The 16,492-nt window shown below is 42.3% G+C and overlaps 1 protein-coding gene across 1 annotated transcript in view; it reads right to left on the bottom strand.

Moving 5' to 3' along the window:
- The window catches only part of LOC126278059 (BSD domain-containing protein 1-like), an 86,952-nt gene that overhangs the window by 39,293 nt on the left and 31,167 nt on the right, over positions 1 to 16,492 (bottom strand). Inside the window, exon 4 of the mRNA XM_049977878.1 lies at positions 5,292 to 5,408. Within this exon, the coding sequence (XP_049833835.1) occupies positions 5,292 to 5,408 (117 nt within the window). The remainder of the gene's footprint in view (positions 1 to 5,291; positions 5,409 to 16,492) is intronic.

Here is a 16,492-nt window from a genome sequence, read left to right as displayed (position 1 = left end):
AAATCAAAGCTACAATCTGATAGTACCTTTTTCCTAGCATTTTCTTCATTACACAAAATGGACTTAAACACAAAAAAAAGGAACAGAGGAAAATACTCATGGTCTTTCAATACAAACATGTGCAGTTATTCATAGATCTCAGGAAGGCATATGCTAGAAGTATATGCAATCTGTAAAAGCTTGCAGAGTGTCTAAACAAAATGGGAATAAAATTTTGTCACAGCCTTTTAAAATTACAAGAGGATTAAAACAAGGGTGCTGCTTGTCTTCTACATTGTTCCAGAAACACTAAGACTTGTGGAACAGGAAATATGTGAGAACGTGCATTCAGATAACAGAGACTCAATGTTTGTGTACCTTGCTTTTTGCTGGTGATTTGGTAGTGATGACCAGTGAAAAGGATGATACCTGCATTATGCTCAGAAAATTATTTGAAGAATACAGCGAGTGAGGACAGGTTTTTTTTTTTTTTAACTGTACATCTTTGCAGTGGAGAAAATGTAGGAAAGATAATAACTTGATGGCACGTAACAAATTTAAACTCTCATCAGAAAAGGGAACAATCATATGGAAAATACAACAAGTAGCCCATGACAAAGTAGTAATCCAGAAGCTAAATCCTATGCTACGGTCTTTTCAGTTGTAAAGTAAGGAAGATGTTCTTTAGAAGTATTTCAGAGCCAATGATGACTTACAGATAGGAGTGCTGGGAGCTTACTGGAAAAAATTAAAACAAATTGAGAGTTGTTGAAATGGAATATCTCAGAGGATTGTGTAGAACACACCAGTGAGGTCATGTCAGAAATACAATACTTAGGTAAATAACCCAGACTGATGAAAGCATCACAGATGTCAAATCAACACACTTTAAATAAAAATTTTACCTCACCCTCTTAGATTTTGCTGAAAGTTGGTAAACTTATAGTGGGTGCTGAAAATAAGAAAATACCAAATTTCAATTTTTTACCTCACAGCATTTCTGAAATATGGCTATGTAAGCTTTTCAAAAACCAGCCAAAAATGTGTGAATAGACTTTCTTTAAATTGTCCTAGGAGCTGCCCTAATTGAGCTAGAGAACTGGGAAAGGTGTCATTTTGCAGCATTTTCATGCTCTTTCCAGGGATATACAAAAACACATAGCTTCTAATTAATAACCTTTTCCAAAATACTAATTAATATTTTGATTTAATTTTTTTTACAAAAAGTACATAATTGAAAATTTTCAAAATATTTCTGTAACTACTTCATACTGTTGTAAATCACATGGAAAAATATAAATGTGGGATGATGATGGGTTCATTGTTAAAAAAAATTATTCCGGACTCTTGTGTTTCACTAACGGCCCTAGTTTGACCAAACTGATCTTTAAGGTAGTACGTCAGTAGAGGACCGTATACATAGGGCTTGATGTCTGTACAATAATTCAGAGACTGGAGCCATTGTTGAGATGATGTAGTCTGCATTGTTACCTTCTAAGGCTTCGTGTGCCTAAAGCATTATTGTGCACTGTGGTTTTAGTGTAAATCAATTGTTACCAGTCTGTGTCTATTATATTTAATAGTTCATTTTCAAGTAAATCTATAAATTGAAGGGCAGTTTATAAGTGGTTTTTGTATAAATATGGAACCAAGTAAAAAGTGCAGTGCTGTAAGAGAGCAGCGTGGTAATCCATTGAAGAAGTCAAATCATTTTATTAGAGACAGAAAATAACTGAGAAATGTCACAACATGGATGCCCAATTTTTTTTCTCAAATACCAAGTGGTGCCAAGATTTGTGATAAATGTAGGAAAGATGTAACCAAATTGAAAAATACACCAGAGCCCATCAGTGATGAAAGTGTTGAAGAGGAATCTTCTGGATCAGAGATAACCATCTGAGACCAAGACCCCGATTTCACTCCAACTTCAGTAGCTGTTAAAACATTTAACACAACACTTCAAGAACTAAGTGAGTCCCCAATTGACAAGAGAAAACAAACATCTAGGCATTACAAAAATCAAAAGTGAAGAAAATCTCATCAATGACACATAACCTTTTTGTTGCTCCTGAAACTTCTTCGTCAGATATGGATACCGATGACTCCGTTCTTGAAAATCTTAAAAGAAAGTTTAAAAATTCTATAAGTAGAGCAAAAAAACTAATGATTCTTACAAATTTACCTGAAAAGTGGAGTGTCAGGAAAATAATGAGGGAATTTAATGCTCCTAATTACATTGTTCGGCAGTCCAAAAAAATTTTGAAGAGAAAGGATTCATGGAAGGTCCAAACCCAAAAGCAGGGTAGTGTTTACCAACAGAAACTGTCAAAACTGTACATTCCTTTTATGAAAATGATGAAGTTAGCAGGGCAATGCCAGGTATTAAAGATTGTGTGACAATTACAGAAACAAGTGGAAATAAAACAAAAATATCAAAAAGACTTACTTTGTGTAACCTTAAAGAAGCTTACAAGCATTTTAAAGACATGTTTCCTAACATAAAAATAGGTTTCTCTAAATTTGCTGAGTTGAGACCAAAACATTGTGTATTAGCTGGCCGGAGTGGCACACACACTGTCTGCGTGTGCACAACTCACCAAAACATAAAATTAATGATAGAAAATGCGAAACTAAATACAGTAACAAACAGAAGCTTAAACAATTATAAGCAGTGCATTGCAAAAATGCTTTGCAACCCATCATCAGTTGATTGCAACATGGGAAACTGTGAATGCTGACCAGGAGGAACTGTCATACGTAAAATTTTAAAAGACTCTTTTCATGAAAACTTAATTGAACAAGTTCAGTTCTGACAGTGGATGTCAGTTGACCGATGTAATCTGGAAATTGTTCAGAAAACTTCTGAAGAATTCACAGATTTATTTTGTAGTAAGATGTCGATTTTGATTCGGCATTACTTCACTGCCAAGCAACAATGAACATTCCTTAACTCCAAAAGAGAAAACCTTATGGAATCTGAATTTGTTGTCATGTGTGATTTTTCAGAAAATTATAGTATAGCTCTACAGGATGAAGCTCAGAGTTTCCACTGGACAAGACAACAGATTACCATTTATCCTTTTGTAAAATTGAGCATATGAGTTTTGTCATTGTTTCTGATTGCCTGGAGCACAACACAACTGCAGTTTACAACTTTCAAAAGAAGCTAATTTCATGTCTAACAAATAAATTTCAAAAGATTCCAAAAAAGATATACTATTATTCTGATAGTTGTGCTGCTCAGTGTAAAAATAATAAAAACTTCCTGAACCTTTGCCTTCATGAGGAGGACTTCAACATAAAAGCTGAGTGGCACATTTCAGCCACAGCACATGGGAAAGAGCCTTGTGATGGAGTAGGGAGTTCAGTGCAACTTTGCAAAGGCCATACCAAAATCAGATCCAAACCGCACGAGATCTATTTGAGTGGGCAGTAGATAATATCACAAATGTTGATTTTGCATATTCCACTCAAGAAGACTAGGCTGCTTCATAAATATTCTTAAAAAGGCGACTTGAAGAGGCATTGACAATCAAAGGAACACAGCAATTTCAAGCTTTCATTCCCAACACTACATCAAAATTAATAGTCAAATACTTCTCACGTGATATGCAGAGTTGGGAGAGGGAAGTAACTACATCACTAGACAAACTTAAGTTACAAGATGTATCAGGCTATGTCACCACTGTATATGGCAGAACTGGTGGCTTGGGTGCATTTTAGAAAAAAAAAATAGATCTTGACGAAGTGAAAATAACTTTTCTTCATCCATGTGGACCAGCTAAGTTATTCTCTTATCCTGCACATGCAAATGTCCTGTGGGTGTCAATTGTGGATGTTCTCACAAAAGTGAATCCATTTACTCCGACAGGGAGAACATACATTCTTAATGAAAGTGATGTAAACCAAACCAAGTCTGCTTTATTAAAATGTAATATGTGAAGTTCCAAAACTATTTATTGGGAAACTGCTTTCAACTCAAAACTTAATTTTTGTCTCAGGTTAGTGTTTATGTGTATTTTATAGAAAGTCGTTTCACAATTATTGTTAGTACCTATTGTGTTAAATTTAGCTATGTACAGATACCTGTTACTCAAAAACAAGCATTACATATTTAATTTGTTTAATAGTTCCATTTCAAACATCATGGACCAGAACTGTTTTGTAAATACTTGTACTTATTCATACTTTATTTCAGTTTGTGGTAAAATGCTCAATTTCTTGTTTTTGTTATATCGGTTAATATACTGTTAGTGAAGTGGTATGAAATTCAAATAAGCAATCAACTTAATTATAAAATATGCTGATTAGTTTTGGGTTAATAAGGTGATATTTTGATATTTCTAATACTTCTTTTACTTACATTTCAGTATATTTTAAAGAAATTCCTCTTTGTTAAAGGTCAATTTGGTCAAACTAGGGCCGTTAGTGAAAAACAAGAGCCCGGAATAATTTTTTTAAAGAATGAACCCATCATCATCCCACATTTATATTTTGCCATGTGATTTACAATAGTATGAAGAAGTTATGGAAATATTTTGAAAATTTTCAATTATGTACTTTTTGTAAAAAAAATTAATTCAAAATTTTATATAGTATTTTGAAAAATGTTATTAATTAGAAGCTATGTTTTGTTGTATATCCCTGGAAAGAGCATGAAAAATGCTGCAAAATGACACCTTTCCCAGTTCTCTAGCTCAATTAGGGCAACTTATAGGACCATTTAAAGAAAGTCCATTCACACATTTTTGGCTGCTTTTTGAAAAGTTTACACAGCCATATTTCAGGAATGGTTTGAGATAAAAAATTGAAATTTGGTATTTTTCTTCGTCTCTGTGCCCACTATAAGTATACCAACTTTCAGCAAAATCTAAGAGGGTGAGGTAAAATAGGTGTGTTGATTTGACATGGAATGACTCACTTACGTTAAAGTGACATGTTCCACATCATTACGAAATGTCGTATTCATCATATATGGAACAAGGATTAACGTATGTATGAAGTAAGGCAGCTTATCTGGTATGGACATACAACTGTACAACAGATGACAGCTGTCCAAAGAATATCTCTATGTACCATCCTCAGGAAAGAAGAAGAGGAAGACCAAAGGTTGCTCAGTTAGATGAGGTAAGAGAGACCACAAGAAAAAAAGAGATATAGAAGAAGATGAGGAAGCATGGGAAGACAGACATCAGAAGCAACAGATATGTGGGATGCGATGAAAACTGTAGGAACCCCACATGGGTGAGAACATGTATAGCACATACAAAAAAGGTTAAATTCACAAATGTGAATACTGACATAGTACTTGCCTTCAATTTATCTTTCAGGGCAGAGGTAGTGCTGGTGACAACATTACTCGCTTCACTTTTGACAGCTGTTGAAAACTCATCCAAGTCTCTTTTAACAAACTCCAGGACTTCTGCAGACTGCATGCAAAAATGAAATCATTATTAAAGGTGCTAAAAGCAGTTAATGCATTAATTTGCAGTGATTAGTGATTTCCAGTTAATAAAACATACAGAAATAAGTACATTGATCCTAATAAACTAACTGCCATTTAGAACACAAAATAAAATTAAGAGTACGAATATCAACTATGTAAATTGTGCTACCTTACAGGCTTTTACAGCTACTTGATGATTTGTTGCCTATGGGACATATCGGGCATTTTAAGGTGAAGTGTGGTCACTTGTTTCAAGAGGTGGTGACTATCCTTGGCTGTTAGCAGGCTGGTGCTATTACCATAAAAAGATTTTTCTAACAATGTATCTTTGTATCGACTATCAGACTCACATCCAAGTGCAGCTTAAAACTTTTAAGAGTGAATCACACTATCATCATTGTCAGAAACTTTAATCATCCCATAATCAACTGGAGAAAATTACAGTTTTGAAAGTGGAGAATACAACATGACATCCTGTGAAACAACAGTAAATGCCTAGAATGGAAGTTCAGAAACCCACTTATGATGAAAACACATTACATTTAATGGACTCAAATAGACGTGACTCATTTAAGGATGCCCACAGTGAAACAGGTATGAGTCACCACGAGACAACAATAATTACCAAAATACTAAGGGGAACTAAAACAAAAAGAAAGATTTACATGTTCAGGGACGAGAAGGTAAGGAAAGAGTCCTTCCTTCTCATCCCATCTGGTAAGTCTCCCCTGACACAGGGTCTGGGGGACTTTTCCAAACCCTTTCCATTTCTTAAATATCGTCGCCCCCCCCCCCCCCCCCCCCAATGCTATTCAACATTCCTCCCAGAAGAAGGAGCCACTGACTCTGAAAGCTTGTGAATTCCCTTAACATTTATATACATGTGCCTTCCTGCCACTGCTTGGTGAGTAGATTTTTTATCTATCCAGTTACATTGCCTAAATATTCAGTCACATCTTGACATGGTTTCAAAGTGGTGCATGGACTGGCAATTCACTTTAAATCTTAAGAAATGTAAAAATGTTCACTTCACAAAGCCAAAAAAGTAGTACTTTACAACTACAATATCAATGAACCACAACTGGAATCAGTCAACCTGCATGTAACGTTTTGTAAGGATGCGAAATGGATACAACCAGAATATTTTCAGGAATAGACTGTAAATTACGAGTTGCAAGACATGGGACAATATCAATCTACAATCAGAAAAGGGGATAGGAAGAGGATACAAAGTAGCTCCAAATAAAACTGAGGTGGATAATTGACTAGAAACTAAGTTGAATTAATTAATGGGCCTCGTAATAAATTTGAACAGCTTCACAACAATGGAGGACACGAGTTCAATGCATATTGAAATGTACCAGATGGTTCTGCCAGTACCTCCGTCCACACCAAACCAACAAACCCCCAGCAATATCTCTATTTCAACCCATTCCACACCAAGAGTCCCTTCCATACAGCATAGCACCTGTGGTTGCCACATCTGCAGTGATAAGCAATCTCTCTCCAAATGTGCCAGAGGTCTTGGCGAGTCCTTCACAGATAGAAATTGCCCCTTGAAACTTGTCTCCCCTGTCACTACCACCCACCAAATACCCACTAACCAGACACAGAGGAGAGACCCATCTCATGACACAACATCACCCAGGGCTGGAGCAACTAAATGAGAATATCCAACAACATTTCAATGGCATCTCATTGTGTCCTGAAATGAGAAATATCCTTCAACACACCTCCTACAGCAGTCTTCTGTCATCCTTATCTATCTCCATTCCACCCATATACCCAACTCCTTGCCCCATGGCTCCCATTCCTATATTAGATCTAGTTGCATGACCTTTCAAATATGCGCTGTCACTACCAGCTACTCCAGTCTTGCCACGGGCATCTTCTACCTTATCAAAGGCAGGGACACCTGTGAAAAGAACCATGACATCTACCAACTTAACTGCAACCAGAACAACCACTGACGAACGGTCTCTGTGCTTGAATGGCAACTGCCAAACTCTGTGACCAAGAGAAAGCTGGACTACCCTGTTGCTGAGTGTGCTCCACTAAAAGGTATGCTTGAGTTTAGCAACTGCTTGAAAGCCTATGTCATCTGGATTCTTCACACAGACGCCAATTTTTCTGAATAGTGCAGACGGGAACTCTCCCTGCATATAACCTTTATTTTTGTAAACCCCCTGACTTCAAACTTTGCTAGGTCTGTCCCCACCAGCCTCCACCCTCTTCCCTCCTCCCACACCAGCCTCACAAACATCTTCTGATCCCCAGTTCACCTGCATAGTCATTTCACTTCTCCGGACCTCCCCTCGCCATCACCACCCCCCCAGGCTCACCCAAGCACAGCCTCCCGATATTGCATCTATAGTTGAGACATCGTAAGATGATCCCTGTCGGTTTGCAGCACTGTTTCCATCTCTCAACTGCAAAGTGATATGGCTGCAGGCTAAAACAGAAGCCATCTGCAGAGCTGTAACAACACTGAGGTGTTTACAAAATCTTGTTATGTTACTGGTTGAGGTAGCAGCACTCAAGCTGCCATTTCCTGCTCACTGCAGCCATCAGGGATCAACTTATACTGACACAACCATAGCAGCCCATTATCCCGTCCCCGCCACATCCCTGCATGCTCCCACGGAAGGCAACACAACAGCATTTTCTCCCACCCGTACCCTTGTATCAGTCCTCCCCCCCTCCCCCCCCCCCCCCCAGCGTCATCTGCACCCTCACTACCTACTCCACCCGAGACAGGTGTTTACTGCACCCTCTATGTAGTGAATACCAACTTCTCTTATTTCATATTAGTCTTACTTTACCCACGATTTTTCAATGTTACAATTTATAACTAGTTACAGGGGAAATTTTGATGATAAAAACAAATTATGGTTGTCCTTACACACCTAGTCCCTTCACTGTTCCCATTCCTGCACTACACAGCCCTCTATTCCACTAACGCACCCACAGCCTTTTTTTTTCTTCTCCTTTTAGCTACTCCCCCCCCCCCCCCCCCCCCAAAGCCCCTCGCCAGCACTGTGCCCTCTGTCCAACCTCCTAACTGCATCTACACCCAGCTGCCCTACCCTCACTCCACCTCATCCCTGTATGCTCCCACCCCTACTCTGTTATCCTTCCCTCTCCCCACCCCAGCCTTCTCCTTATCACCATTCAGTTGCTTCTCCCATCATGCGCTGCTTCCTGCAGTCACATCTCAGCAGTTGGAGGCTGTGGTCATGTGTGTGTGAGTTGGGTTTTGTATTTGCAATTGCTATGAATATGCGTGTGTGGTTGTGTGTTTGTATTTTGTCTATTTCAGATAAAGGCCTTTATGGTTGAAAGCTTACCTTCCGACAGTCTTTTTGTTGTGCTTATCTGTGACTCAGCATATCCACTATAGGCCTATGGTGAATAGCAACTATCCTTTCCTTAATATTGTCATATTCCATACTGGATTTTCCATTGTTAGATTCAGCTAGTAATAGTGAATATAGTGGTTGACAATCAAAAGAGGAAGAATTATACTTAGAAAAGGTCTGGAGACACTGGAAGATTTCAGCTGAATTACATCACGGTCAGACAGAGATTTCAAAATCACATATCAGATTGTAATAACACCCAGTAGCAGAAATAGACTCTGATCACAATTTAGTAATGATGAAGAGTAGACAAAAATTTATGATAATCGTCGAGAAGAATCAATGTGGAATGAAGTGGGATACTTAAGCACTGAGGCATGACGAGATGTGTTGTTTTAAGTCCTTTTTTATTTTGTTATGGTTTTAGGGCGCAAAACTGCTACGGTCATTAGCGCTCGGCCTGTGACTTACGAAAAGGTAAAAAAACGAAACTGGAAACCAGCAGCAATTGGAACAAACCTCAAAAATTGGAGAAACTAAGAACAGAAGGAAAGCTTTAAAAAACCACTATAGAAGAGGGTTGATCGTCCCCAAAAAGAGCTTCAAATGACTGACGTCATCTCACTGGCACTAATAAACTTGAGAACGCGATCGGCTGAGCGCGTGTCATCTGCTAAAATGGACGATATTTCAGGCGACAGCTGTAGACGGGCGCGTAACAGAGTAAAATAGGGGCTCTCAAGTAAAAGGTGTCTTACCGTCCACAGCTGAGGGCAGTGGAGACACAGTGGGGGAGGATCGCCGCTTAAAAGATGTTGATGGCTAAAAAGACAGTGCCCTATCCGGAGTCTCGTTAAAATTACCTCCTCCTGACGACGTGTTCGGGAGGAAGTGGTCCAAGCACAGGGAAGAGCTTTCATGTCCCGGGAAGTGTCGAGCAATGTGCATGCCCTAAAACATTCCATAGATGGATGAAGGGAATCGTGCGAATAGCTGGCCGAAGAAGAGAGACTGCAGCCTTGGCCGCTATATCGGCCACCTCATTTCCACAGATACCAACATGTCCTGGGATCCAGAGGAACACCACTGAGACGCCTCCCAAATGAAGCAAGCGTAGGCAGTCCTGAATCCGGTGGACGAGAGGGTGGACAGGGTAGAGAGCTTGGAGACTGAGGAGAGAGCCGAGAGAATCTGAATAGATAACATACTGCATCCAATGATGGCGATGGATGTATTGGACAGCCTGGAGAACAGCGTAAAACTCCGTAGTATAAACCGAACACTGGTCGGGAAGCCGAAATCGATTTGGGGTGTCGCCAACAATATAGGCACTCCCTACACCAAACAATGTTTTTGAGCCATCAGTGTAAATAAATGTGGCAGCCTTCATTTGTGCGCATAGAGCAGAAAATGACTGACGATAAACAAGTGAAGGGGTACCATCCTTGGGAAACTGACAAAGATCACGGAGCAGGCAGGTCCGGGGACGGAGCCAAGGCGGTGCTGTACCCCAAGTTGTCAAGAAAGTTTTAAGAAAGCGGAAGGAAAGTAAATGGAGCAGTTGACGGAAGCGGACTCCCGGTGGTAGTAGGGAAGAAGGGGGGCCTGCATACCCTAAATCAAAGGAGGCGTTGAAAAAAATGTCATGGGCCGGATTAGCAGGCATGGAAGACAAATGGCTAGCATAACGACTTAGAAGGGCAGCTCGCCGATTGTACAGCGGAGGTTCAGCAGTCTCAGCACAAAGGCTTTCCACAGGGCTGGTGTAAAAAGCTCCAGACACTAAACGTAAACCACAGTGGTGGATAGAATCGAGACGCCGAAGAACAGATGGCCAAGCAGAGGAGTAAACTATGCTTCCAGAGTCCAATTTTGAGCACACTAAGGTGCGATAGAGGCGGAGAAGGACCACTCGGTCTGCTCCCCAGGAGGTTCCGTTCAGGACACGGAGGGTGTTGAGGGATCACAGACAGTGAGCTGAAAGATAGGAAATGTGGGAGGACCAGCACAGTTTTCTGTCAAACATAAGACCCAAGAATTTAGCGACATCCGAAAATGGAGGGTTGACTGGTCCTCGATGTAAGGAAGGTGGAAGAAACTCCGTACAACGCCAAAAATTGACACAAACGGTCTTACTGGGAGAAAAGCGGAAGCCTGTTTCGATGCTCCGAGAGTGGAGGCGATCGAGACAGCTTTCAAGACGTCTTTCAAGAAGGCTGGTCCGTTGAGAGCTGTAGTAGATCGCAAAATCGTCCACAAAGAGGGAGCCCGAGACATCAGGAAGGAGACAATCCATAACTAGATTAATGGCTATGGCAAACAGTACAACACTTAGTACGGAGCCCTGGGGTACCCCGTTTTCTTGGGAGAAAGTACGGGAGAGAGTAGTGTTCACCCGCACTTTAAATGTGCGCTCTGCCATTCGCGAAGAAAAAGAGGCAACCGACCGCGAAAGCCCCAAGAGAACAGTGTGCGGAGCATGCCTGCCCTCCAACAGGTATCGTATGCTCTCTCCAGATCAAAAAATATTGCTACTATTTGGCGTTTCTGGAGAAAATTGTTCATGACATAAGTGGAGAGAGCAACAAGATGGTCAACTGCAGAATGATTCTTTCAGAAACAGCATTGGGCAGGTGTTAAAAGACTGCGGGACTCCAGCCACCAAGCTAAACAGCAATTCACCATACGCTCCAAAACCTTACATACACTACTCGTGAAAGAAATGGGGCGATAGCTAGAGGGGACATGTTTGTCCTTTCCAGGTTTCGGAACAGGAATGACGATAGCTTCCCGCCATCGTCTGGGAAAAGTACTGTCAGTCCAAATTCGATTATAAAGGCGAAGGAGGTAACACAGACTATGGTATGATAAATGCAGCAACATTTGGATGTGGATACCATCCGGTCCTGGGGCGGAGGAGCGAGAAGGAGAGAGTGCATGTTGGAGTTCCCGCATGGAGAAAACAGTATTGTAGCTTTCGCGATTTTGAGAGGAGAAAGCAAGAGGTCACACTTCCGCTGCACGTTTCTTTGTGAGGAACTCTGGCGGGTAATTTCAAGAGCTCCAAATCTCTGCACAGTGTTGACCCAATGAGTTAGAAATTGCGACGGGGTCCACTAATGTATCATGCGCAACAGTGAACCCAGAGACTGGGGAGAAACTAGGCGCGCCTGATAACCGTCGAATCTGACTCCAAACTTCCGAGGAGGGAGTGAAGGTGTTAAATGAGCTAGTAAAGAAGTCCCAACTTCCCTTCTTGCTATCGTGGATGACGCGATGGCACTGCGCACAGAACTGCTTGTAGCGGATACAGTTGGCCAAAGTATGATGGTGTCTGAAAACGCAAAGAGCACGTCACTGCTCACGTATTGCGTCACGGCATGCCTCGTTCCACCAAGGAACCGGGGGGGAGGCGCGGGAGGGGGGGGGGGTGGGGGGTAGCGGAGGCAATTTGGAGGTGCGAGGTATTGAACGTTCCTCAGCTGTAAGAATAACGTCTGTAATATGAGTGACCTCATCGTCGATGCTACGAAAGTCACGGTCATCGAATGTCGCTAAAGACGAAAAAAGTGTCCAATCGGCTTGGGCAAACTTCCAGCATCTCAGGCGCATATATGGCAGTTGTGGCTGCAATCGAAGGACGCATGGAAAGTGGTCACTCGAGTGCGTATCAGCAAGGGCGAACCATTCGAAGCGCCGAGCTAGCGGAACAGTACCGACCGAAAGGTCCAAATGAGAGAAATTTGTCATGGAGGCAGACAAAAATGTAGGGTCCCCAGTGTTGAGGCAAACCAAGATCCGCTTGGTGGAAGATGTCTAGCAATAGTGAGCCACGCGAACAAGGATGTGGAGATCCCCAAAGCGGGTGGTGGGCATTGAAGTCCCCAACCAGCAAATAGTGGGGGTGGAAGCTGACCAAGAAGATGAAGGAGATCAGCTCGTGCCATTGGTGTGGACGATGGAATGTATACAGTACAACGAGAGAAGGTGTATCCAGAAAGGGAGAGACGGACAGCGACTGTTTGGGAGGAAGTGTTTAAGGGGATTGGGTGATAATGGAGAGTATTATGGAGAAGAATCATGAGTCCTCCATGTGCTGGAGTGCCTTCAACAGAGGGAAGATCAAATCGGACTGACTGAAAATGGGGGAAAACAAAGCGGTCGTGGGGACGCAGCTCTGTTTCCTGAAGACAGAAGATGCAAGTAGGATCATAAGATGATCGTCAATTCATCCTGATTGGCTCGAATTCTGCGGATATTCCAATGGATAATGGACATAGGGTCGACAGAAAATGGAAGAATGTGACCAAGGTTGCCGTCAACTCAACGACTACTCAGAGCTTGTGACCGACAGCGTGGAACGGCACTCAGCCGAAGGCAGAAGATCCTGATCCATAGGTTGTTCAGGAGCAGCTCCTGCCACCAGCGATCGACCAGTTGATCGGCCGCCAGCTGTGCGCCTCGGCGACACAGAAGACGACCAAGGGCGGTTACCGCCAGGTGGTGCTGTAGATGAGACACGCCATGGCGGAGAAGGAGAGGAACTGGGTTTATTATTAGACGTCTTGGAAACATGATGTTTAGATGAAGGAGGAACCGACGCTTGTGAAGTTGGGGTACGTAAAAAATCTTCACGAGTATGCTCTTTTTTGGAAGTCCGGGTGTCTGACTTTAGGGATCGGGATTTAGCAGAACCCGATGAAGGGTGAGCCATAGAGTGAGAAGGCGAAAGTGGGGAGGTTGAACGGGCGATCTTTGCCCTGGCCGATCTGATGACCGTGTCACTATAGGTGAGATCACAAGTCTGCGTGGCTGCCTCCTTTGTTGGCCGAGGAGAGGCAACGACAGTGCTGTATTTTCCTGTCTGAGGCACAGTGGGCTTTCGACTGGCGAATAATTTTCGAGCAGCAAACGTCGACACCTTTTCCTTCACTCTGATTTCCTGAATGAGCTTTTCGTCTTTAAAAATGGGGCAATCTCAAGAGGAAGCAGTGTGGTCACCCATACAGTTGATGCAATGAGAGGATGGAGGTGGACAAGCACCCTCATGGGCATCGTTGCCATACGTAACACATTTTGCTGCGTTGGAACAGGAATGGCTGGTATGATTGAACCGCTGACACCGATAGCAACGCGTAGGGTTTGGGACATAGGTGCGAACGGAAATTATCTCATAGCCCGCTTTTATTTCCGATGGGAGTTGAACTCTGTCAAATGTCAAGAAGACAGTACGGGTTGGAACGATGTTCGTGTCAACCCTTTTCATGACTCTATGAACAGCCGTTATGCCCTGGTCAGACAGGTAGTGTTGAATTTCCTCGTCGGACAATCCGTCGAGGGAGCGTGTATAAACGACTCCACGTGAGGAATTTAAAGTGTGGTACGCTGCCACCCGGACAGGGAAGGTGTGGAGCAGTGAAGTACGGAGCAATTTTTGTGCCTGGAGGGCACTGGCTGTTTCTAACAACAAGGTGCCATTCTGTAATCTGAAACAAGACTTTACAGGACCTGCAATTGTGTCGACACCTTTCTGAATAATGAAAGGGTTGACCGTGGAGAAGTTGTGACCTTCGTCAGACCGAGAAACAACAAGGAACTGTGGCAACGATGGAAGAACTGTCTGTGGCTGTGACTCAGTGAACTTACGCTTGTGAGCAGACATAGTGAAAGATGAGGAAACCATTGCGGAAGAATCCCCATGATTACCGGAGTCTCCAATGGCGTGCTCCTCCCTTGTGGGGGCCCTCTCTGAGGGCACTCCCGCCTTAGGTGATTCTTCACACCTCAGGTCACACCTCCCCAGAAATGGGCGGAGGGACCAATCAGCACTTTCGGAAAGTATCAGCTCGGGTAATCACCACTCCCTGGGCTTTGCCGTTACCAGGGGGTACATATGTGTCCTACCTGTCTACCCGGGGCGGGGAATTACGCGTTACCCCGTCACTGGCTACGCATGAAAATGCGTGGGTCGGCCTTCAGACACGCACAGGGAGGAAAAAAAAGAAAGGGAAAAACAAAGAAAGGGAAGGGAAAGAAGAGAGGCCTCAAACGCCGCAGCGGAGAAAAGGATAAAGAGAAGAGGTAAGGAAAAGAGAACGACAAGAGGAGGATGAAGACGAGCAAGCAGAGAAAGCGAAGAATGTGTTACATTTTCAAGCATCCGTCTCTGGACGTAGGCACAAAACATACTCCCAGAGGGGGAGAAAGGGAAGGAAAGAGCCAGAGGTGAGGGGAGCGGGGGCGAAGATCGGGCATAGGGAAGGATGCGGAAAAGGAAGGTATGCAGCCCGGAAAGGAAGGAGGACCACATTAGCTCGGGGTCCCGTGCTCGCTACGCACATACCCACATAAGAGTTGTGGACCCCCTGCGGGGATTGTTAAGTCCTGTAAGGATCATGTAGAAATACTGCATAAAGCTGACAACCAAATATTTAGCAGAGACGTCTTCAGGGGTCTTGCAATTATCAAGTATTAACTCCCTAATGATATCTGTGGTTCATAATGAGTGAACTGATGATGAATCCCGCAATTTGTATCCATAATAATAAAAGTGAAGAATTTTCAAGAAGACAATGCATGTCTGTCTAGGGTTCAGAATAAAGTTATATATTATGGTGTGAAAGTCTGTAATATGTTGATGGTAGACATTAGGTAGGATACTGAAACTCCCCACATATTCAAAAGCAAAGTTAAAGGATACCCTGTTAGCCAATTCTTCAATAATCTATCAGAATACTGGCACTAAAGGAGATAAATTTCACTTAACTCCAATGTTTGTAAGCATTTGAGGTTTTCCACTGTATTAAAATTATATAAATGTGTTGCTTGAAGTATTAGATGAAATAGCAGTGAATAGTGTATGAAGAGGTGCATTGTTTTATTTCAAAGTACCTGATTATTCATAAACATAAGGTAATTCCCATAACCATTAAAGTGAATAGTTTAGTACTAATATCCAGTTAAAATTACTTAAGAGTTGACACTTCACATGATTTAGACGGTTTTACCCCCATGAACCATGAACTTTGCTATTGATGGGGAGGCTTGCATGCCTTGGAGATACAGATATCCGTATCGCAGGTGCAACCACATCGGAAGGGTATCTGTTGAGAGACCAGACAAACATGTGGTTCCTGAAGAGGGGCAGAAGCCTTTTCAGTAGTTTCAGGGGCAACAGTCTGGATGATTGACTGATCTGACCTTGTAAAAACAACCAAAATGGCCTTGCTGTGCTGGTACTGCAAATGGCTGATAGCAAGGGGAAACTACAGCCATAATTTTTCCCGAGGGCATGCAGCTTTACTGTATAGTTAAATGATGATGGCATCCTCTTGGGAAAAATATTCTGGAGGTAAAATAGTCCCCCATTCAGATCTCAGGTGGGGACTACTCAGAGGACGTTGTTATCAGGAGAAACAAAACTGGCATTCTATGGATCGGAGCTTGGAATTTCAGATCTCTTAATTGAGCAAGTAGGTTAGAAAATTTAAAAAGGGAAATGGATAGGTTAAATTTATATATAGTGGGAATTGATGAAGTTTGATGACAGCAGGAACAAGACTTCTGGTAAGGTTAATACAGGGTTAATAATACAAAATCATATAAGGGTAACACAGAAGAAGGTTTAATAATGAATAAAGAAATAGCAACACATATAAGCTAGTCCAAACAGCATAGTGAATGCATTATTGTGGCCAAGATAGATACC

Source organism: Schistocerca gregaria, chromosome 6, assembly GCF_023897955.1.
Source record: "Schistocerca gregaria isolate iqSchGreg1 chromosome 6, iqSchGreg1.2, whole genome shotgun sequence".
Lineage (NCBI taxonomy): Eukaryota > Metazoa > Arthropoda > Insecta > Orthoptera > Acrididae > Schistocerca > Schistocerca gregaria.
The sequence above is the reverse complement of the archived record's forward strand: the minus strand, read 5'-3'. Positions and strand labels throughout refer to the sequence as shown.